This window comes from Tympanuchus pallidicinctus, unplaced genomic scaffold (genome assembly GCF_026119805.1).
Source record: "Tympanuchus pallidicinctus isolate F22 unplaced genomic scaffold, pur_lepc_1.0 scaffold1, whole genome shotgun sequence".
Lineage (NCBI taxonomy): Eukaryota > Metazoa > Chordata > Aves > Galliformes > Phasianidae > Tympanuchus > Tympanuchus pallidicinctus.
Window position 1 is genome coordinate 77,734,311 of NW_026294618.1, and position 23,883 is coordinate 77,758,193.

The following is a 23,883-nucleotide window of genomic DNA, read 5'->3' on the forward strand; positions in this document are numbered from 1 at the left end:
AAAAAGAGCTCGGTGCCTTGACACAGAACAGCGGCATGTTAAGAGGCCCGAATGCTCAGACAGATTGCCTTTCACTTGCTGTAAAGGATCCCACATACAGGAAGGCAGAAATGCAGCAACAGCAATCAGCACCAAGACTGATCAACAGACGTCTGGCCACATCTAAACTGAAACCATGGAATCTCGTGGTTTGAAGGCATCACTTGGCTACTGCGTCTGAAGGAGAAAGGCAGCAATTCCAGTAATAAAAAGAGGAGTGAAGCAGACTTAGCCACACAAGCATTTGCAATGGCAGTTGGTACATCACTGGTTTTGGCTGCTGAGTTCAGAACAGCTACCCTGTGTGCTCAAGCATGCACCAACCACCACCCTGAACAACATCAGCTGGAACAGACAGAAAAACAACTACTTGTGTCCTCACCTCCTGCTTACAAGCACGGTTATGAACAGGATGCATGCCAGTTTTATGCGATGCTTTCGCAATCCTGCCCTATGCGACTGCCCTCAAAAGAAACATAACCCTGGCTAAGAGCAGAAAAATGCAATCTTTCCACAATGCAGTCTTTTATTCAACTTCTTTGTCACCGCACTGTTTTCAAAATATTCCATATTTGTTAGTATTAGCAAACTCTCCTTAAAGAAGAAAATGAAACCCTCCAGATGAATCAAGCAACAGCCACATATTGAGCAGGTCACTACAGTGAAGCAAATCTCTACTTTCCCATTTAAGAATATTTCATTTCTACAGTACTGCCTGTAAAGGTTGGATCCAGAGCGCTCCAGACAGATTCAGAAGAACCACTTCAAGCACTTCTCAGCATTTAAAAAACAAAGCACGACAATCCTTCACCTATTTTTAAGTTCTTGCCCACTTCTTAGCGAACAAACTTAGGAAGAAGGACCATACAAGGCCTCACAGCCTAGTGAGACAAAATGCAGCTGTAGGTTGCTGATCAATACCTATTTTCTCACCGAACTGTGTATAGCTATCACTTTTACCTGAGACTTCACATTTCTATAGCCTTATTTCCTTCAGCATTAAATGAAGGTGAACAGCAAGACTCCTCAGGTATATGTGATCTTCCTTAGAGAATTCTACACAGCCTGCTCTAGAAACTTTCAGTGTCTACTGAAACGTAGATAAAGGGTGAGTTATATTTGCAACTTCTTGTTCAAAACAGTGCAAAGTTACTTACCCCTTATGCAATAAAAGTGACATATGCCAAGACCTTCAGCATAAAAACAGCAGCTACAGTTGGAGGAGCACAGATATACCAATTTAGATTATAGATGCGCCTTCATAAAGACACGTGTGATCCTCCACCATATGCTAACCTGACATGGAAAAAAACCACCTGAACAACATAAACTGTCTGATTTTTACTTTGGCATCAATTCAACAATTACATAGCAAATCATGAAAAGTAGAAAATATTTGTCTGGAGTATAACATTTTGAGGAAAACACAAAGGCCATCTGGCGACAACAGTAAGCCATTCCACACTTGGAAAAGTCTATGTTCTAGTCATACCATGTTCACATTTTCAGCAGCATCTTCCTAAAGGGGTGTATACATTTAAGAAACATTTCTATACACTTGAACAAAGTTACAAATTTTAAGAGTTTAGAGAAGAAAGCCTGGTGCTCGGAAAAACTGGGATCACTTATGCAATTAAACAAATCAAAAGTCTGTAAGACTCAAGTGCAGACCTGCAAAGAACCAGTCTCACTCAGACTGTATTTACATTCTACTTCTGCACAAAAGCTATAAATTTGTGTATTGCAGCTCTTCAGTCACTCAGCATCTACTCCCACCAGTCCTCCTGGTTTGAATAAGACAAGTCATGACGGCTTATCAATGAGAACATGAGGCCTAGCTGGCAGCCATGTATGTAAGCAAACAAACAGGAAAAAAAGGAACACGGAAGGTTCTCCCTGCTTCACGTGAATTTACAAACTAGAAAGTTTGCTAAGGGAAGTTATCAAAAGAAAGAACATTTGGTCTCTGAGACCCATTTAGCACTACTTTCCCAACTAAACACGCCTCAGTCTAGTGACTGACATATTTTCAACCACTTTTCACTTATCTGATGCATTTGAAGCAATAAACTTGAAAATACCATCCTTTTGGGGTGGAGGGGAATTGAATATTAACCCCTGTTCTCTTGTAATAACTGCCTTATGAGAAGAAACATTTTATCAAAGATATCCACAGCACTTCTGCCAGGTCACCTTCCTCCACGAACCCCAAGATTTTATGTACTTGCTGCTATTTGAAAATCCTACAACAGAACTTTTTCAAGCACAATTTCATTTTATTGGCAAGACTACACAAAACTCCTTGGGAGTTTTCCTTTGACCAAACAGCTGATACCATCAGCTCCGCACTCGCTTCTTCTCTGAGCAGTACTTAGTGTCACCGCAGGAACGATTTCTAACTGAAACCTCACAAATAAGGAGGCCAACTAGCAGTAAATACCAACTATTTCTGAACCAAGTAACCCGTGCCCCAAACCATGCTATAAATAGCCTAGCCACGTGCCCGCCATGCCCCTTCTCCCCATGACTGCAGCCCAGCAGAGGTGAGGACACGGCCCTTGTTCTGCCACTGCCTTTTGCCTCAGAGCCGCAGCGCAGCAGGCAGGAGCACCCCAGTGCCCCCAGAGCTGCTACTGCCAAATCTGATTTCCACAGCCAATCTCAAGGGTTCATCTGTTATTTCCATTACATTCCTTTTGTTATTACTGCTTGCTATCATTTAGCCCCCTTTTATCTCATTTCATAACTTTTTTCCTATTTTTTTTTCTTTTTTTCTCTCCTTTTAGCACTCTCTGATATGGGATATTCTCAACAGAGTTATGCAAATGCAAATCCAGCACATTCACCCATCCTCCTTAGCTTCTTTGCACACCTTCCCAAAAGGAAGTTTCCCTGGTCAGAGCAATGCTGATAACCATCCCGGGTCCCACCGCTCAGAGGAAATGACATCCCCATCACGGAGAGGACAGGAGTGAGAAAACTCAGCAGGATTCAGGATGCCTATACATCCACTTACGTACAGCACAGCAGTTTGCTGCAATTTAAAGCAGTTGTGAAACACACTGAGAAATGCCAATCAAAAACCTACAGATCAGCATCTTTGCCAACAAGATGTTCATTTGTCCAAAGCAAAATTTCCACAGTAACACCCGTGTTACTTTCAAAGATGGCATTTCTCACCGCCATCCCCAGGAGGCGGCCCAGCTCCCAGCCTCACAGGGCAAACCCCAGATGCTCCTGAGTGGGCACGTGGCCAGGCAGGGCCGCCAGCTGAGAGGCCTACGGCTGAGGCTGGGCACCAGCAAGCTGCAGGGCCAGGTCCGTGTGCCTCTGGCCTTCTGTACTGCATCACCTCCACATCAGTTATCGGCTGTTATGCAGTGGGCTGCTCTGACACACAGCGGCAACTCTGGAATTCCTTGGAAACACCGGCCAGGATAATGGAGAATGAAAAAAATAAAATAAAATAAAATAAAATAAAATAAAATAAAATAAAATAAAATAAAATAAAATAAAATAAAATAAAATAAAATAAAATAAAATTGGAGCTGAAGTACTTTGCAGAACAGGAAATCCTTTCTTGTCAACTCTCCCAAGCAGCTGCCACAGAACGTGGGAAAAAGAAAGTTACTGCTTTCTGAAAAGATGTGAAAATAAATGACAGCATTAAGCACACGGTTTGTTAACACTAGAAGGAAGATTCATCAAGTCAGTACTCAGTGAATTATCACTACAAGGCACCATGAAAGCTTATTCTTGGGATAGTTCTTCAATCTGCAGATGTCGAAGTACCATAAACACGAAGCAAATGTTAATAATGAAATACATAATTAGCAGATAAGCATCAAGGGGAGCCCTGTATGACTGCTTTCAGTTTGCCTCAAAACATGCAGCTTGTTGATGGTACTCGCGAAGATATAAATATTGAAGGCCTCTGAATGGGAAAATTATGTAACAGAGGCAAGAACCATTTTTAAAGATTAAAGAAAAATAATTAGAAAATCAGAGTAAACATGGATATTTGCCATGGAAAGCAAACTATAGGCAGAACAGAACTATAGGCAGAACAGGCAACAGGCAGAAAAACCTTGAAAAAGCAGCAACTAGACCAGCAAGTATGAACAGAACCAGTTACCTGGCATATCAACTCATGTATTTTTCTGAACTGCAGCAAGGGTGTCACCTGAGCAGGCAGCCTGCAGCACAACAGGAAGGTACACTACCTGAGCATCACATGGAATTCCACACAAGTAATTGCAAAGGGAGGAAAAAAGAGGAAAAGAAGCCCAGAGGGGAAGAAAAGGAAGACAGGAAATCACAGTTGGATTGACTTATGAGGTGTTTTTCAGAGTGAGTATAGCTCAAGTAACTGTCAAGCACAGAGCAGCAGCCAAGCACAGCAGCATCTGAGGGACTTCAGCATTATGGCGGTAAAGAACCAGAGAACAGAAGTCTGCCTCTAAGGAGCAAGATGCACTATAGATAAAATATGTGGCACACAGAGAATACCATACAAAGCAGGACCTCTGCTACATGGCCTCCCAAGAGAGCAGACAGCCTAGCATTTAATTTACACTGGCCAGAAGACCTTGGCGTACAACCAGGAGCATTGCATCTTTATCTAGAGAGACAGAAACTATGTGACCTCCGACTGCCATTATTCTGTTAAACACTCCACAGCACCCAGGCCAATGAAGGGCTTCAGGAGGAACGTGGAATCTGCCTTTAATTAACTCTGCTCATCGTGGGGCTGTGCATGTACCATCGCTCAGAGCCCCCTTGCTGCTGCCAAAGCCACAACACAAACCTCTCACATGGATCAAAGAGCATTCAGCTGTGAACGGTCATGGCAGACGTCACACACTCGATGTCTGCAGGGACAGCCAAGAATTTTGCACCTTCCTGAACATGACTCTGCAGTAGATAAATGCTGTTGCAGCTTGTGGCGATGCCAGTCACAGCTAATTATAGCTTTATTGAGACATTTTGGCAAGAGCCAAAGGAGTTCAAGCAAACAGCTTGTATTGGGGTTGTGTTCCTGCCCTGCTGCTGACAGCGCATGACTTTGGCACATCATGCATATGCTTGGCCCCTCTTCTGCTAGCTCCCCTCTGACACCCACTGCTCCCCAGAGGGATGCTGGGGAAGCGGAGTGCAGGAGTGGTCTCTGGAGGGGCACTGAGGATATACACAGCTCTGCTGCTGCTGGGCACTGGCAGAACCACTCTGTTCCCAAGGAACACATTTTCCTCCAGAGCACTCTGTGAGATCTGTATGGGCGATGAAAAAACACCCACTGGAGTCTCGTAAATACCTTAGGATGTGACGCGCAACGTTCTTATTATATGCAACTAAGCTAGTTAACTTCCATACTGTATTTATCAGATATTGTGAACAAAATAGAGAATCATAAAATAATAAGGTTGGAAAAGACCACTAAAATTGCCATGTCTAACCATCAACCCACCACCACTATGCCCGCTAACCATGTTATGAGCAAATCTTTCACCAAATCACTGAAGCTACAACACAAACCACATCTCCCCTGTGCTCATGGCCACTTCCTTTGCACTCCTACACGGGGTGCAGCCCTTGGTGAGGAACGGCATGCCACCACTCCCCTCCGGGAGGGTTTGCCTGATGTTACCATTGGAAGTACGGCCAAGGAACTGACTTTCCTCCTAACTTGAAACAAAAATGAAGAAAAACAAAAGAACAACAACAAAAGAGATAAGTGGTTCTTGCTGTTAAACAGACTTAAGACTCTGGACACAGACGGTACTTCCAAGGAAAGAAACAGAAAGAATAGAACTGCCAGGAAAGAAGAGGAAGGGAAGGAGACCCAGGAGGAAGCATTCTGTGCCTCGAGCACGGCGCTGGGAAGGACCCACAAGGGGCTCCCGGCACTGCGGGCGGTTAAGATTTACAGCCGAGATTTCCTCGTGAACAAAGCCGGAGCAACACCGCGGCGCAGGCCGCGCCGCCCGCCGTTATTAGCGTTAATACGAGGCGCGCATCCCGGAGCGCCCGACCGCGGTGGCTGCAGGCCAGCACTTCACAAGTTTCCTAAACCACAAGATCGCTATCGGCGCCCTCACAACGCGCCCCTCGGCCTCGGGGCTGCGGGGCCGACTCCTCCCGGTCAGGTCCCACCCGGCCGCCCCCCGCAGGCCGCCGCCATGTCACGCCCCTCCGAGTGGCGGCGAGGAACCGGGGCCGGTGGGCGGCGCTCCCCCCGCGGGCCGGGGGCGCAGCGGGGCGCGGGGAGGGGGCCAGGGTGGCGACGTTACCTGCAGCTCCGCCCGCTCCGCCTCCCACTCGGCGCGCTCCGCCTCGAAGCGGCCCCACTCGTGCTGCAGGAAATGCAGGATGCCCGGCACGCTGTACTGTGCCCGCGACGCCGACACCGGCGCGGCGGTGCCGCCGGCGGAGACCCCTCCGCTGCCGCCTCCCGCCGCAGCCGCCGCCGCGGCCGCCGCCGCCTCGCCCGGCTCCAGCCCGGGCCCGCCCGTCGGCGGCGGCAGCAGCAGCGCGTTGTTGTTGTTGTTGTTGCTGAAGAAAACGCCGGGCCCCGCTTGCTCGTCCATGGCCGGGCCGCGTCTGCCGCGCCGCGCCGCGCCGCCCCCACCGCCGCCGGCCGCCGCCGCGCCCAGCCGCGTCCCGGCAGCGGCACAACCTGGGCGCGTCCCGCCCGCCCGCCGCCGTCACCGCCTGACAGCCGCCCCCGCCGGCTGCTACCGCGGCCCGCAGGGGACAACTCAGAGCGCTTCGCGTCGCCGCCCGCGCGGCACTCCGGGAAACGTAGTTCTGTGGGGCGGCGGCACGCGGCGCGGGCGGGAAGAGGCAGCAGCTGCTGCGGCTCCTCCCTGCTGCGAGATCGGGGCCCGCGCCGAGCGAACCTCTTCCCGCGCACTGCCGTTCGGGGGATCGAGGAGAGCTCGGAGCCCCGATTTAAAAAGCCCCTTTGATTTAAGAAGATCTGCACCTCAGAGCCCGGTTTGAGTGGTTTTGGCACGCTTGCAGCCCAACATGTGGGTATAACAAGGGCAGTGTCCTGCACAACCCTCCATCAAATCCCAGCTTTTCAGCTCGTTGCTGTTGAATTCCTTTCTGTTTTGGCTACATTCTGAGCACTGGTCTTACACTTACAGAATCATTAAGGTTGGAAAAGACCTCCAAGACCATCCAGGCCAACCACAAACCCACCCCCACCATGCCTCCTGTGTCCCTCAGGGCCACATCCACACAGTTCTACCAGAGCACTGAAGGCTACAAGTCCATCCCGCCAGCACTTCGGCTTCCCTTCCCTACCTATTGGAACACTGACAAGGAGATACAGCAGCATTTCTCAGAAACAACCACTTTCTCTTCTGAAAGGATAAACAAGACTTCCTGAGGCTGATGCTGTCACCATGGGCCAAGTGCACAAGCTGTTAGGCACACAAAGATGGTTTGCTTGCTCCATTAGCACAAGAGCTTTCTGAAGAGACGCATGCCCTACATTAGCACCATCAGCTCCACGTGAGAAGCGATGCAGGAGGAGAGCGGTGTGGCCAAGACACTGCGTGCTGTGGGCCGTGCTCAGCCTGCAGCACAGAGAAACAGGCCCTGCGCAACTCTGCTTGCTCAAGCAGCGCTTCCTGTTTCTTTCTGGCTGTTCTGAACTCGCGGTTGTTGCTTTGTAACCAGCCCTGAGGAGGTGGGACTGCGGTGGGTGGATAACCTCTTAGCTCTTCTAAAGAGAGGAATGATAAACATGTGAGCTGATAGAAAGGATAAGGGATGAGAGGGAAACAAGAACCCACCACAGGGAATGCTCTGTGGGGGAAACTTTTTAAAGAAACAGGGCAGAACATCACAGCTCGCTAAGAAAGGAAGGAAACAGTGGTGAGAGAGGAAAGAAGTGAAGGGGAAATAGCAACAAGCTTCATGAAAACACACAGTAAAATGGCCAGCAGTGAAGAAAGAGATGAGTAGGGGAGGATGATCAAAAAACAGAAGGAAGAACAAGAAGCACTACCAACTGTTCAAGTTTCATTTTTTAATCAAATGAAGTTTGATGCAAAAATTACGATGTAAAATCATGCAGTTATACTTTTTGTGTCTGGAGCAGCAAAACCAAACAGATCAGAAACAAGAGAGGCATATGCACAAATTAAGGTTGCACCTGTTGTACACAGTCACAGTGTGCAAAAAAACCCAACCCTCTCCTTTCCTAATCCTCTGCAACTGCCCAGAACTATTTTCCCTTCCACCAACATTGTTACTGTTCTTCTATAGTCTTTACCATACTTGTTTACTACACCTCACCCCCTTTGAGTGTACAGCATCTCATTATTACCTAGAATGTGAATGAAACACCAAAGGGATGAGATAGAAAAAATTAAGGTAAAGACAGACTTGATTGTAGATTAAAAAAAAACAAACAAACAAACAAAAAAAAAAACCTTTCCAGCAAACACCAGTCATCAGTTACTGAACTATCAAGGAAGAGAACTTCTTGACTGTCCTTATTTTTAATTGCAAATAATTTGTGATCAATTCTACAATGAGAGTTTCCTTATACGCTTTAATGGAACTTTCTCAAACATTTAAGAGGGTTCAAAACAACTGCTGAGCAAAAGAGCATTGTAATATTTGAAACACTTATAGGAAAGTGATAAACTTTGATGAATTTAAATCCCACTACACAAAGATGACAGGATGAGAATAGTGAAATCCGTTTCCTCCTGCACAACATAGTATGATTTTCACTGCTGCATGCATCTCTAACTGCAGTAGGAAATGGAAAAGACTTGAAAGTTAATCTTCACATGCTTATGAAAAAGACATTTGAAATATTAGTTTGCTCCTCTTGCCTTGGTGCAAACTTCTTTTCTCACTTTGGTACTAAAATAATCAGTCTGAAGTAAAAGACTTTCAGATTTATAATATGTTTTATCCACATCCAATACAACAGGGTAAGAGAGCATTATCTTATCTTTCATTTTGCATAGGTACCCAAAGGGTTACATAAGCTGTTATGAGAGATGAGAGGCAAACGACTATGCAAAAATAACAATCTACAAATATTTCAATCAACTATTAACCATGCTCATTTCTATTTACTATCCTTTGTTACACTTGGGTTCAAGTAGAAGCTCCTAAAATACACTGTTTCTACAGAGCCCTGTTATATCCAGAAAAATATCAGACATGAAACCCCAGTAGTCCAAGCCCAGTCTTCCAGTTACAAAACTTTTCTCTATAAAGCAATATGCATAGAAAGATCCCTATGGAACTCTGTAAATTCAATAGCAGTGTCAAAATCTTCATGTGAGTCAGTCTTGTATATACAAGAAAATACGTGATTCTGCACCTCTGCTAACAGAAGGGGGAGGTGTGGCACAAGGCAGACAGACCACTGGGAGTTGAGCTCTTCTTCTGTACACTTAGTTCAGCACTTGAGCTATCTTTCAGATCCAAAAACAACAAATCAAACCCACTCAAATGTGAGGGGAGGTCACGCATATTTAAAAAAAAAAGAGAAGCCAGGTAGGAGAAAGTAAAATTGGAGGGCCTTGCTCATTCTTGTGTTCTACTCCCTTTCAGTCAGCACAGGTGCAAAGTCATTCGGTTCTGCAAACTTTATCAAAGACTACATCTCCAGTGATATTAAAATTTTGCAGGAAGAAGTAAATATCTTAGAATCTGAACAACATGCAGTACACATAGCCATCACTTTCAACCAGTGTCTGGCAGAATAGAGGGACTGCTAACACTGCACCTTGCAAGGGCCAAGAGCCACAGCAACACAAATGCAGACAGCAGGCAGTCCTCTTTTTAAAATAAATTTCTAATGCACTGTTTTTTGTTTCATTTTTTATGTTGTTCCTGTTGTTAGAGGAAATACGGCATTAGACTTTTGTAATGCTTTATTCAAGCATTAAAATGGACCCAAAAGATACACCACATAAAGGAAAGACAACTCATTACACAGCATGCTCGACTGTTTACCTTGAGAAAGGCTGAAAGTTGTCTTTTTTTTTTTTCTTCTCCCCCTTCCATGCAAGCAGAAAAGCTCTACAGTGTCTGGCAGTTCTCTTCCCTAGTTTGTTTTAAAAAGAAAGAGTGCATATTTCTACTCTTGACATTCCCCATGTACACAGTAAGTACTGCATAACAGTGTCCACTCTTCCTTGCATCCCCACTGTGTTAGCACAGTGGTACAATAACAGCCACCAGATTTCAAACACCATTCAGAAAGGTTAAGGGTTCTTTTAAAAAATAAGAGGATTTCATGAGATAGAGAACAAGGTGGGTTTTTTTTTTGTGGATAATTTATATTGCAAATTCATAAATATGATCACACTCAATTTCTCAAAAAGCTATACAAATACAAGTAACACCACTTCCCTTGTAATGCACAGATTTCAAGTAATTACACAAAGCTCTATTAGACAGCCTTTAAGATACAAATTACACAAAATTACAGACTTATTTGCAGTAACATATCAGGGATAATGTAGTGCTTCGGACAACGTAACGGTCCAAAAATAATAAAAGTAATTCAAAAAAAGCTAGTTTTCAGTTTAATTGTTGGGGTGGAATGTACTGTGGGTGGTGGTTGCCTAGCAGCTGCTTTTGCCTTGCTGGCCTGACTAGCTCGGACTGCAGTTTCTAGGCGTGTTTTTAATTCAGGCGCAGCTCCCATTACGGTCTTGAAAGCATGTGGGTAAAGTGGTCCAATGTGCATCAAATTCTGAAGTGCAAACTCGTGAAGGTCTTTAGATGCTGTAGATGCAGAAGCAAAGGCATTTTCATTCAATAAGTAGGAGATCAGAGTGGGAACAAGCAGCGCAAGCAACTGGACTCCTAAACGTGAAAGAAAAAAAATAAATCAGATCAGAACGAAACAAAAAGAACTAGTAACGAAGGTCCTAGTCTGATAGATGTGAATTTTGTTTTCTCAATTGACAATAAGCTCAGTAATTACAAATGATCAAATCAAAAATAAGCAAAATAAAGAGTGCTTCCCATCATTTGGTCACTCCAATCTTGCCTATCAGGCTTGTGCTACTCACTTCTCACTGTTCATCACAGTTATTTTGTTCCTGACATCTTTAGAAGTGTTTGCACAATCCAACTGCAGATCACAGATCTTAAAATGTAGAGTGGCTATTAAAGACTTCAAAACACTGCCAACAGACAAACAATTCAACCGAATTGGAAAAGCAGCCTCCCCACTGAACATAACTGAACTGTTTTCACCATCCAACTCCATCTCCAGAGCTAGCACTTCAAAAAACAGCACTGTAACAATACTTACAGGGCTAACAAGACCTGCTGCTAGCACAGAGTTTACCTTTAGAACAACAACAATCACCAACAAAACCAAAGCAGTAGGGCTAATATTTCTTCCTAACCTGGCTACAAGTATGCCTTGAAACGTGCAACATGTTAACTGCAACTTCTGGAGAACTTTTCAATAGATGACTTCCCATTAGTGCTAAATTCTGTAGACTATTAGAATATTAATCATTTCCTCCTAGAGGTTTTGACAACACATATATTCTTGCTTCCTGTCAGCATTAGCAAAAATCAAATGTTCTGTTTCCTCACTCACTTCAGTTATTCTCCAATTTTATTCATTAGAAACTAGGCCAGAAGCACGACACTCAAGAAAACATACATTTAGTGTTATCATCAATGCGGAGAAATATCAACAGGAATATATTGGGGTAAAAAAAAAAAAAAAACAACAAAAAAAAGTAATATTTTTACAATTTAAACTTTAAATACAGATTAAGTTCAATATCTGCAGGCTAAATCTTTCAGTTATTATATTGTTTCAGCTATTCAGACTGAAGAGAAAGAAATTATGAAGACTGTATTCTATCTACCAAAGCAAACAGAAGGCTTTATCTACGATCTAGATCTTGCAACCAATACAATTTATTTCTTGGTTTCTTTAAATAAGCTTTATTGAGATGGTAGAACTAACCTGATAAAAATGGTGCTAAAATAAGTAGTATCTAACATCAGGAAAAAGTAAATTTAAACAGTACATTCTACTCATATTTAAATACAAGAGAATACCACTACTTCAATTCACACTTAAATTTTGCTTCAGAATTACCAGAAACTGAAATGCTACAGCATATCACACTGTACATGCTATGTGAGCTTGTGTATACACAAGTTCCAGTAATGAAATTATGAAAGTGCATTGGGCTTTTTTTTTGTGAGTATGCTATCAATCTACAAGAGTTCTAATGTTCAACATTTTATTTTACAATTACACATTTACTAGAAAAACTAAATACTTACTATTCTGCTCTTCACCAAGGGCAACCAGTGTTTCAAGGACCTTAATTCCTTCCTGGACTGCTAACAGCTCTAGGTTGTTTGTTGGGCGGTTCCTTTCCACAGCTTTCAACTTCTCAACCATTATAGGGGCCAAGGAATGAATGTATGGAGTCGACAGAGCACGATTGGTATGTTGGAACACAGAAAGTAGAAGCTGGTAACACTTGGCTTGAACCTAATCAAATCAAGATAAATACATTGTCCTCCAAGTTACTTGCTAACTCAAGGAATTCTAACACAATCAGTTATCTGTGTGTGAGATAGTCGCGATTCCAAAACAACAAAACCACCCAACAAAACAGAGTAAGTGGGAAGGAAATATACTGAATAAGGGAAAGAACAAAACAGGCTGTTTACTAAAATTATACTAGCCCAGTTTTCAATAAAAGAAGGAAATTAGAGTTAACTGCAGGTATAAAATGGTGGTCAGCACAAACTCAGAAAAGAAAGGGACAGTTAGCATCATATTAAACAATCACATAGGTCCACAGAGAACTACATTTTAAAGTTTCATAACTATCAACACTAAGAGTAGATGCATCTTCAAAGTCATTACATAGTTTTCCAGTCTCAGATGAGTAACACAGTCTATAAAAATGATTCAGATCTCAAAGTGACCGTATGCCCACACATAAGCCAAGGCTGTGGCCAGAAGTGGCAGGTACATCCTTCCTTCTATGTCTCCACCTTGTGCTGGTAATAGCATAAAAATATACACATAGGTATAGAGGAGGCTTGATCATAGAACCCTCTCCTTCCATCCTTCCTTCTTCTCTTCCTTTCCCAGCCCTCCTCTTTCCTACTAGAAGCAGGAAATATTGAAATTAACATTTGGGAAAATGACTTACTGATAATCTTCTTTAGAATGAACATGATTTCGGTTCAAAAAACACTCTTGCTCCAAAATGCCACACAAACAATGCTGGCCCTTTGAAAGGGTAAAGCCCCACAGCAAGTATGAGGATACAACACTGCAGGTTTTCAAACCACACTCAAGCTACAACAGGATGAGTTATCAAGCATGTTCTGAATGGGAACATTCCTAAGTATTATTAAACACAGTGATCTGTGAGGGGATAACTGGAAAAAAGAGATGCATAAATGAAAACATTAAATAAAAGAGAATATAAGCTAATAATAAGAAAACACAAGTTAGGCAGCTCACTTTGCTGTTAATATACGACTGCAAGTTTTCTGTTCAGCATAATGTTGGAAGCCTGAAATAATAACAGTTCCTCAAATATCATTTCCATGCTTTTTTTAAGAGAGTTCCATGGTAGAAAATATGCTTTGCCAGGTATTGGGAGAAAAATCTTTGGCCATTTTCAATAAATTATTTCCCTATACACTCCATACTACTCCAAGTAATTTCTTCCTCTTTCTGCTGACATTTTGAAAACTCCTGACTAGCTGTTAAGGTTATTAAATTTAAAAATAAGGAGTAAGGGGCCATTTTGCTTTGTTTTTTGCTTTTTTTTTTTTTTTTTTTTTTAAAACACATCCATAGTTGAAGTAGGTGCAGTTTTACAATTGCATCTGACAGCAGAATTCCACTGAAGCATATACAACTGTATGGGTATGTATATAACTTTTGATACTCCACATTCAGAGAAGTTTTCCAAGAACTTCTGAGAGGCAAAACCAGGGCTTCTCCTAAGGCACATCTCCTGTAAAACTTACTAATTAGCAGCAAGAGAGGAGGGCCTATCAAAATGAGAGCCTACAGCTCCAGAAAATGAACTTGTCTTAAAGACACTACTATGCAGCTCAACTACCGCCCAGTCTCCTGCAAGTGGTAGCAGTTCCAAAAATGTTTCTGTATCTTTAAGACAATGGTATTTCTTTAAAAGAGTTGGTTTGTTTCCTAATTGGTTCAATGCTTCTATTATAAATGTCTAGTAACTGCACTCAGCAGTGACTGCTTTATATTTAAAAACTACAGTGAACCAACAACAAGCATCACAGAGTATATGCTCTGCACATCAGTGAGGAGAGTGGACACGATCTGGTTCCTGTCAAAGCACTTCCTGTGAATTACAGAATTAGTGCTAAGTTCCTGCTCACTGACAGCTTTCCAGCAGGGTGGGCAAAGATGTACTACTTTTCACCGTTTGTGTGTTTATTCAGAGCTGAGAGTAAGACGTAAAAGACAGCTTTCCACTTCACAGAGCTGACACTTCCATTCACACACTAAAATATTAAGCAGCTTTTCATTCAAGGTTAGGCTTCAGCAAAGAACCAACTGAGTTTCTTGCCCCTGTTGGAAAATGCCAGCTCTTATGAAGAGAAGAATTCTTGCTCTGAAGAGGATTCTGAATGTCTTGATGTGACACTAAAAACATCAGCGTTTTCTTCTGAGGGATCTCTGCAGTACTTGCTTGTGGAAACACTACAGATTTTACTTATTTTTAGTTCCTACCTGCTGATTTGTATAGCTGCTCAAACTAATACATGGCTGGAACACTTAAGCTTAACTATGAAGTATATTAATCTGATTGAGCAAAACTAGGCTAAAAGTTTGCTTCTCATCAGTAAGAAGATAATTTAGAAAACAATTCATAAAGACAAACCAAAGGACAGAAGAGAAATCAAGAAAGATGATTCACAAGCTGTAGATGCCTTTGATGGTGACCACAGAACACAGATTTTTCTCAACTGAATTTTGTATGAACATCTAAAATAAGCATAGGTTTTGTACAGAACAAAGTTCATCAGGAATGGGGGCTGTAATTTTATCTGCAGAAAACATGGTTTAGTTTGTATTACAATAAATCAGTTTTACTGTAAAACTGTCACTGCTCTCTAGTAGCCATTCTTTTTCATTTGTTAAACATTTCAAAGGTTTTTTTCTTTCTGAAAGCTACAAGTCATAAACTTGGCACAAGGCCATGAGCAGATATTACCAAAAAGTAATTTGTCTTGTTTCTTTTGTTCATTATGGAGTTTCTATAATGCACCACTGAAAATTCTAGTTATTTTGACAAGCAGGATCTGTCTCTGAAGTAAAGCTCCCACAGAACATTCAGGAAACATAGCAAATATATTACAATTACTATTTTTTCCCAGCTGTATATCATTCAAATTCCTGAATCATGATCTTACCCAAGGATCACTGGAATTTAATGCATTTTTAAATCTGTTTATACATCCATTCTGTAAAGACTGTACTCCAATTATTTCAGTGCTTGCTGACCAAAGGAAGAGAGCAATAGCTGTAAGTACGCTTACTTCATCGAGAACAGGCTTGGAGGCTTCTGAAAAAAGAACCAAACAGGTTGTTAGATAAATTCTGAATGCTTTTCAGAGTAAAGTAAAACCCACTGAATGCAGACAAACTTAAAAAGAAATGCATTTGAAATGACTTGCAACTGCATACAAGTACACATTTATTCATTACTGAATCACTTTCTTGTTGTTATTGACTGTGACTGAAAATCTAAAGCTGAACAACTCTTTTCCAAAGGCTCTTTCAATAAAGTGATTCGAACTTTCCAAAACAAATAGCGAGCCAAAAATATCACCCACACTTTCTCTCTGAACAAACCACATTTTTGTTTCCCATGTGTAAACAAAGGGTGAAAACGTATTTTTGAAATCTTTTTCCCATTAAAAATAGTTGGCTTCCCTTTTTTGTTCTCTTCAGCTGATTCAGCAGAGTAAAAGACTGATAACCAGCGCAGCAACAACTGTAACTTACCGTGAGCTTCTACATAACAAATAGGCTGATCTGACATCTACCTGCCACAAACAAAAAAATGGTGGTCCTATTCAACCTTCCTTTCTTTTCAAATTCATCTGTACTTGCAACTGTCATCCTTTTCCTGACTGCATCAGCTCTTCATAGATATCATTCTTCAAGACACACCAGCAGGGAAAAAGAAAATTCAGTACTTTTCTGCTGGTTTTGTTGGCTAACTTGTTAAGACTCTCAAGGGAGAGCAGAACCAAAGCAGCAACATCTATATAGTCAGCAAAACCAAGGATAGCATGACATCCTTTTTGCAGTTATCAGCTAGCTGTTAGATTGGCTTTAGCCATGACGTGAAAACTCACTTCAGAAAATGACTCCAGACATTAAGTGAGAAACATAGTAGTGTTCTGTTGGTGTTTTTTGTGGGGGGGGGGTTGCTTAATATTAATGTTCTTTGAAACAAAATTGCATGCAACAGACCTCCATTATATTCTTGTGTGATGTGTTCACAGAAGACTGGAAAGGAACAGGAAAATTTACACTCTTGCAAGGAGCTTCTGAAAAATTTCAGAAGTCTGCATAAAGCATAAAGGCAGTAATGTTTGTGGAAAGGTGAACTGGAGAAACTCTAGAGGAACAAATGGCTGGAAGACATGAGCTGCTATGACAGATCAAATTAGAATTCTGACTCAGATAACACAAATGCACTGATCCTTCCCCTTCAGACATTTTCAGGATCATTTGCAATTACCTATCCCACATGAGTAACTCCATTCAAGCTTCTCTTCAGATTATAAATGGTTCCTCAGGGATGTAATGGGATTCTTTTGGGCTGAACTGCCATTAAGCGAATGACAAATCTTTGTGTCTCTCTTTGCTAACCATGCAGCTGAGACTACTTCTTTTTCACTTTTTGAAGAGGAAGGCAAAGCACAAATGTGAGCCAATAGAAGTAGCCTATAGTTCACTAAACAAGACACAGTAGAAATCCTGCCGATGGCTAACAGGCTTTTTTTTGCAGGAGTAGGATTTTTTCCAACCACTGACAGCTTGCAACAGAATTGCAAATCCCCTACTCCAGCATGAACCTTGCCACAATTATCCATTGCTGTCTTCGTACACGTTAACGCTTACTGTCATTAAGACTACACAAATCTTGTCAGCAAGCACTTATAAGATACAGTCTGCTTTTTTGAGGTTTAATTCAAGGTGTTGAGTCCAAGTACTGTATTGAACAAATAGACTCAGTAAACAGATTGGTTCTTTCCACAAACACTGTTTTGGTAACTAAATTCCCTTTTCCTTTAAGCTAGCTGGTCTCCTGTGGAAAAAGGAAAGGAGGAGTGGAAATTATGGTCTGTTCCAGCCTTGACAATATGTTTAGAGTTGCCAGTAACCAGAGAAATTGAGGCATGGCCTAGGAAATGATGTGAACGCAGCCTGGAACTCATTCAGATTTTATTTGCAGGATGTTAACTCAGAGTCAGAAACACTAATAGATATCAGAAGGAAGATTTCAAGTTCCAGAAACAAGGCACTGAAACTATGAAGACTGATACAATTATCCAAAACGCACATCTCAAGCACAAAATTTTTACTTTATAATGGGATTCAAACTGGAAGAGAGATGCCTGAACTAACGTAGCAAAATACCCTGAGTTACAAATGGCAACATTTCTAATAGGAGGTTATGACCAATACTGCTGTACAATCAATGAATGTACAGATGTTATAGTTATGAGGTATACCAGAGAGCTTGGCTATGTAGTTATTGCACCAAAGCAGAAAAGATAGGATGCTTACCCATATCCTGGGCTCGCTAAGTGAAACTCCAGTGGAGTGGATCTCCAGAAGAGATCCTTTCCCACTGGTAGCCAGCTCTTCAATGGGTCTGGGAGAGGTGCAGCCAGGCTCCACCCCTTCCTGCAGCACAGGTGAATTGCCTTCACCTGTGCTCTGTGGCAGACTCATTGCTCGCCTCAGGTGATCAATCAGAGGTTCAGGTTGTGATTCAGCAGTTCCCATACAACTGCCAAAGACAACATCCAACAAAGACACAACTGAGATGGAAACTTCTAACATACAATTGTATTTCCTTAGTCAACACTGTGCTCGTCTCCAACACAACCTACTAAGTTCTGCTAGTTAAGCTGTGTGCACTCAGATCTTCCTTCCATTTCAGTTTTAGAAGCAATTTATCCACCGCTTTTAACTCCCAATCCTCAGGCATGCAACCTGTTAAATTATAGGCAGACACAATACTTGTCTTTTCACTAAAGCAAAAGCCAGTTCTGTTTTAGGTTTCCTCCACTGCAAAATCACTTACCAGGTTGTGAGTACTCCAGGATAGATGCCAAAGTACTGCGAATAAGACTTGCCCACTGGTTTTGAGTTTCATCAGTCTTGACTGTTGGAAGAGTAACAATAGTTTTTATCCCTTGAAGTGCTGCACTGACTGGAGGTGGGACCTGATTGTCTGCTGATTTTACAGCTGTTTCTTTCAATACTCTCGTAATCAGAAATAGGATAGTAGGCAGGACTGTCATACAACCTAAACAAGACAAAGTAGAATTTCTGCAGTTATTTCCAAACAGTGCAGTAGATAACTTCTTCAGTATTCCCAAAATGGATATATATGGCTAGAAAGACAAACTGCAATTCACGTAACAAACTAGTACGTAGAATTCAGTATTTTATCACCAAATCCATTCACCAGTACTCTCAAAGTATATCATTAGCTTTTAACTTTGCCCTACATGGCAAAAAGGAGTTAGACTCTCTCATGGATGCCATCAGAAAGTTAATTATCTTGAAACACCATCTGTACATGTCTAAGGTCTTATAAAAAAAAATCTACAATAACAGATCTGTGAACAGGTATCCAAAGTCAGGGCACTATCCAATGAAGCAGGTGTGTATTACAAGCCTCAGAAGTAAGAAGGAAGTTCAGAGTGTTTCATGTCTTGGGTAAAATTTGTAACCATTTGATTACTCTACAAAAGAGACAAGTGCTCCTACCTCCTATATATCATAGCTGTTGATGTCATCAGAAAAGCAGTCTAAATTTCGTGCAGCAAGCCCTAAAGGAGCAAGTTGTGCTCGAGAAGTACTGGTCAAATAACACAATCCGACTTTAGACACATGGGAACTTCATTAAAAGCAGTTTCAGTAATCCATACAGACTCCAAGCAAGTGCAGGAATGAAAGAAGGGCGCTAATGGGCTTAGGTGTATAATATCAATCTACAACTCATTTCAGACAGCGAAGTCTCTTTCCACATTTAATTCTTAATCTTTTCTGTGCCACGTTTTTCCACATCTGTAGAAACTACCCACAAATTTGTGTCCTTTACAACTGAACTGCACTAAGTGCAATTACCCTAGTTTATGCATATCCTCTGTGGCAGCCTCCCTGGACAGAAGAAAGCTTTATGTAGTTTAGAGTTACTTTTGGGATGACTGACAGCCAATGGCTGAAAAGCAAAGTGCAGCAGAGCTAAATTGTGCTAGTTTTTCCTCACTGTGGTTCTTTTTCATCAAAATTCTGCTTCTCCTGAACTTCTCAGGAATTTAATTACTTCTTAGATGTCAGTCTTTCACAACATGATTAAAATCGGTCAAAATCAGGAGGTTTGGGAAAAAAAAAAAAAAAAAAAAAAGAACCGGGAAGAAGAAACAATAATGATATAGAGCTCATTTCCTCAGCACACTTACAGCACACATGCAGACTTGAAGCCATTTTCCTAATGTTCTGGAGATCACTTAATGTTCTGGAAATCACTGGAGAAGCCTGAGCTCCTAGTTTATTCTAGAACCTAAGCAACACTTTCAGATGACCTTTAAACATCATATAAGAATTTAATTTTGTTTTAGTATCATAAGCTCACAGGATCCCATACAGTAACCATTCATGTCTTTTGTCAATACTTTACCTGCTGGAGAACAGAGAGAAGGTAGGTCAGACAGTATAGTGACAGTGGCAGCCACAAGACGAGCACTCTCCTCAGAAAGATGGGATTTGGCAGCAACGTGACTTGGAGAATCTGACACTTTGGAACTTAGATGGGGCATGTGTCGTACCAGGATAAACATGAGCAATTCCATGGCTGCAAATACTAGAGATTTTCCAGGTACAAGACCACCAGTCTCACCTCCCTCTCCTAAAGCAAGAGGATTTTCTTTTTCTCCAATATCCTCTTCATCTGGAAAGAAAGGAAATAAATGTTGAGGATACAGTTAGAAAAAGAGATTCCATATCAAAGATTATATAAAACACTAATAAAAAAAAAAAAAAAAAAAAAAGAGATTAAAAATCCACAGAAAATAGTTGCTTCAAACAAAGATACTATAAACACGACTCATGTCAAAATAAATATTCTAGTTTGAAGGACTTAAAGGGGTTTAAGATGCTTTAGAATAATTGTAATTGCAGCAATAGTTCTAAAAAACCATTCTGAACTAGAAATAACAAAGTAGTAACAAAATAAAAATGCGGCAAGTTTTTCTTTCTCATTCTAATGGCAAAATTAAAGGCAATGACTGTCAAATAAATAGTCATTACAGTATTTTTTTAATTTAATGGCTATAAATTAAGTGTTCAACACTGACAGATCTTATTTCAGCCTAAGCTAACCATGAAATAAGAGAACAGAAGAGCATAGTAGGATTCTATGTCTTAACTCCACAATTTCAGTGCATTCAATTTAGAAAGGCTCTCTTTTGAAGGCAGCTCAGCCAGCTGCAGTCCTGCCTTCTCCCATAAAACAGTAACAGAGATTCAGCACATCAGAACTGGCCTGAACCACCCTCACAGAGCCCCTGTGAATTTAAATGATTGCTAGAGTTTTCACATTTGCTGATTTGAAAAAAGCAACTTACCAGACCGATAGCAAACAACTCAATTAATTCACATGAAGGAACAGAGCTTACATTTTAGCTATGCTGGTTCCTCAAATTCTAACAAAATCCCCTCTCTGTCTTCACTTAGAAAATGGGTAAAAGCTAAGTTTTCTCCTAACAGCACACAGTGCCAGAACCATATAGTAGTTTTCCTTAGTAAGAAAGGCATCCTTTAGGTTTTACTTTTCTTCCTTGAAGTAAAATAAAACACGGCAGATCTAACCTAACCAGATACAATAAATGCCCCATGGCATCATACTTTTTCCTCATATTCTGTGTGGATTTCTGCTTTACTTCTTCTATCCACTGTCATCTCATCATATCCTTTTCAGAAATGTCTGGCTTGCTCTTTTCTTCAGTCTCCTTTAAGAAGGGGAGATTGCCATTCAATCACCTGTTAACTCTCTTCTGCAACCAAATAAGTTCAGCTTGCTCATCCTGCCATTCTTATCTTCCCAAGCATCTAATTGGACCTTCACTGGACTTAAACCTTTGTCAACACCTCCATCACTCAGGATAGGAAAGAAAGGATTGAGAAAACAAGACACAGCTCCAGACACAGCTTCGCAAGCTTAAGTGAAAAGAAAATTTCCCTTGATTTACTGGCCACATTCTTCTAATGCAGTTCAATAACTGAGTATTCAGCATTGCAGACATGCACAGATTCAACTATCCAGTCCACATCTCTCCAGTTTTTCAGTGATATAAACAACTTTTGCAAGATTATTCACACAGTAATCACCCACCAGAAGGCGATTAGACTTTATTTACCCTTACTGAGTTTATGCTAACTTTTCCCAATCACATTCTTGAACTCTGAAATTATTTCCAAGGGGACTAACTCCAAAAATCTTTCAACACACAAGGCAAACTTATTGATCCACGTATCCCAGAACACTCTGTAGAGCTACCCTTCCCACAGATGGTAAAAGATTACATGAGACTCGCAAGGCTTGTGATTGGAAGGCTTCTTCCAGTTGGTTTAATATGGCTTCATCCACCTCTTCTTCTTGATTAAGCAGTCTGTGGCAAACAAGAAGTCTTTGACTGCTCTATCACCCTTCAGTCCCTCTTACAGGTACTAGTTCTGATCCAGAAAAGAAGAATGTCTAGCCCAGATGCCTACTCCAACACTTTGTTTTTCTCTTGACAGTCCTACAAGGTTCTCTAACCAGATGAATGGAGATAAGAGAAAGCTTTTTGCTGCTGGATGCCACAACCTTGCAGTCTCCACCACTGTAGGAGTCCCATGCTCCATATTCCAGCACAGCCTTTGCCTGTCCGTCCTTATGTGAGGCATGCATCTCAGGCTCCTGTCTCTGCAAGATCTTAGTGAAGAATATGCCATTTCTCCATTTGGCTTTCCAGACACTACACAGTCTGCTTACCTTCACACGCATTTCCTTCATAACCTACTGATGAGATCAACCTCACCCCTAGCCCTGCATGGACAAGCACCTCGAGTACAGTCACATTAGGAGTTTCATCTGAATTTTCAAGGCAGGTCATTAGACTTCTGATTTCCCAGAGGTGACTGTTCCTCAATCAGCAGACTGTATGTTGCTACCTGTCACTGCCATCATTATGCTGACTCGAGCAATCCTACACAGTCTTGAGAAGGACTTCTGGGTGGCACAAGCACGTCTTTCCTTGCTCCTGTTTGCACACCCTGTTCTCAAAGCTTTTGGTTGAAGACACACCCTACATGACAGTTCAGAACCAAGATACCAGTCCACTTCACTTCCAGACAAGAACTCTTGGTTAGTAATCAAATTTTCACGCTGGTTCCAGTAGCAATTAGCTCACCTCATACCTGCCAGTCCTGACAGGGAGACACCACAGGACCCAACGCGCCACAAGACACCACTAAGATTCACAAATCAATGAAATGCTAAGATCCAGTCAATAGATAAACATTAATGAAACAATTGGACTAGATGATTTTAGAGGTCTTTTCCAATCCTAATGATTCCATGAAACTAGGTATTACTAAGACCTTACAGTGGCTTGTTGAGTGTAATTTTCATCACTCAAGTTCAAGAAAATGAGACATGAAAAGAATGACCACTGGAATTATGAGGGGAAGGAGAAAATCTTACAAGAGTTAAGAAATCAGCAGGTAGTTTTATGAACGCAGCTACAGCACCTGTGGAATATACAGCATTTTCCTCCTCAGTGTAACCACTGTGTAATGCATTTGAGACCCTCCTCAAACATGAAAACCCACTGCTTCTTTAATCTACAAAACAAGCTATGTTTTCAAAGTCTTACTTAGGGAGTTCCTCTTTTCCTGCAAATAATCCTGAGCTGCTCTTACTATCTGCTGGACAACTCCTGTAACCAATAGTTGGACTGAAGTAGGATCCCAAGTCAGGAGGAGTCGGTGAAGCACACTCAGGAGTTCAACACCAAGGAGCTACAATAAACCAAAACACAAACTAATTAGGGCTTAACAATTCCCAATTGTTACATCAATTGCTTAGAGCAAGCAGATGCTTCTCTTGCTCAAGAATAATTACAGGTTCTTTAATCATCACAAATGAAAGATCAAGACTCAGGAAAGCTAACTGACATAACATGCTCATACAGTACCTGATCCTCTGCAATATGGATCCTGGCACAAGGGGAATCCAATAAAGTGTGAAGTGCTTGTAAACAAGATGTAACATGTTCAACAGGCTCTTCAGGTCTTGGGGAACAGAGAAACTGTATGCTAACACCTAAAAAGAGCAGTAATTAAAGAATGTTCACTTCATCAGCTATCCACAGCTACATCACAACTACTGTACAGAAATGATAAAAATCACACTGACAAATACTCTGTCAAAGCTGTGAAATATACAAGAGGTAGAGAGAGACAGAGATATTTCAAAATATTACTGTCCAGACAAATAATGCATTTTAAAA

At 41.6% G+C, this 23,883-nt stretch overlaps 2 protein-coding genes across 5 annotated transcripts in view; both read right to left on the bottom strand.

The window, feature by feature from the left end:
• Nucleotides 1-6,655, bottom strand: part of STRN (striatin) — a 64,589-nt gene extending 57,934 nt beyond the window's left edge. For both annotated transcript variants that reach the window (XM_052699500.1, XM_052699426.1), the window contains exon 1: nt 6,330-6,655. In XM_052699500.1, the coding sequence (XP_052555460.1) occupies nt 6,330-6,626 (297 nt within the window). In that variant the 5' untranslated portion in view covers nt 6,627-6,655. The remainder of the gene's footprint in view (nt 1-6,329) is intronic.
• A 1,795-nt stretch (nt 6,656-8,450) lies between these two features.
• Nucleotides 8,451-23,883, bottom strand: part of HEATR5B (HEAT repeat containing 5B) — a 52,100-nt gene continuing 36,667 nt past the window's right edge. For 2 of the 3 annotated variants that reach the window (XM_052682072.1, XM_052681996.1), the window contains 7 exons: nt 23,569-23,696; nt 23,248-23,392; nt 20,010-20,279; nt 18,405-18,629; nt 15,490-15,641; nt 12,349-12,562; nt 8,451-10,893 (listed from right to left, as the gene is read on the bottom strand). In XM_052682072.1, the coding sequence (XP_052538032.1) occupies nt 10,589-10,893; nt 12,349-12,562; nt 15,490-15,641; nt 18,405-18,629; nt 20,010-20,279; nt 23,248-23,392; nt 23,569-23,696 (1,439 nt within the window). In that variant the 3' untranslated portion in view covers nt 8,451-10,588. Of the gene's footprint in view, nt 10,894-12,348; nt 12,563-15,489; nt 15,642-18,404; nt 18,630-20,009; nt 20,280-21,766; nt 22,000-23,247; nt 23,393-23,568; nt 23,697-23,883 lie in introns of those variants that run through there. The other variant, XM_052682149.1, reaches the window with a different exon arrangement.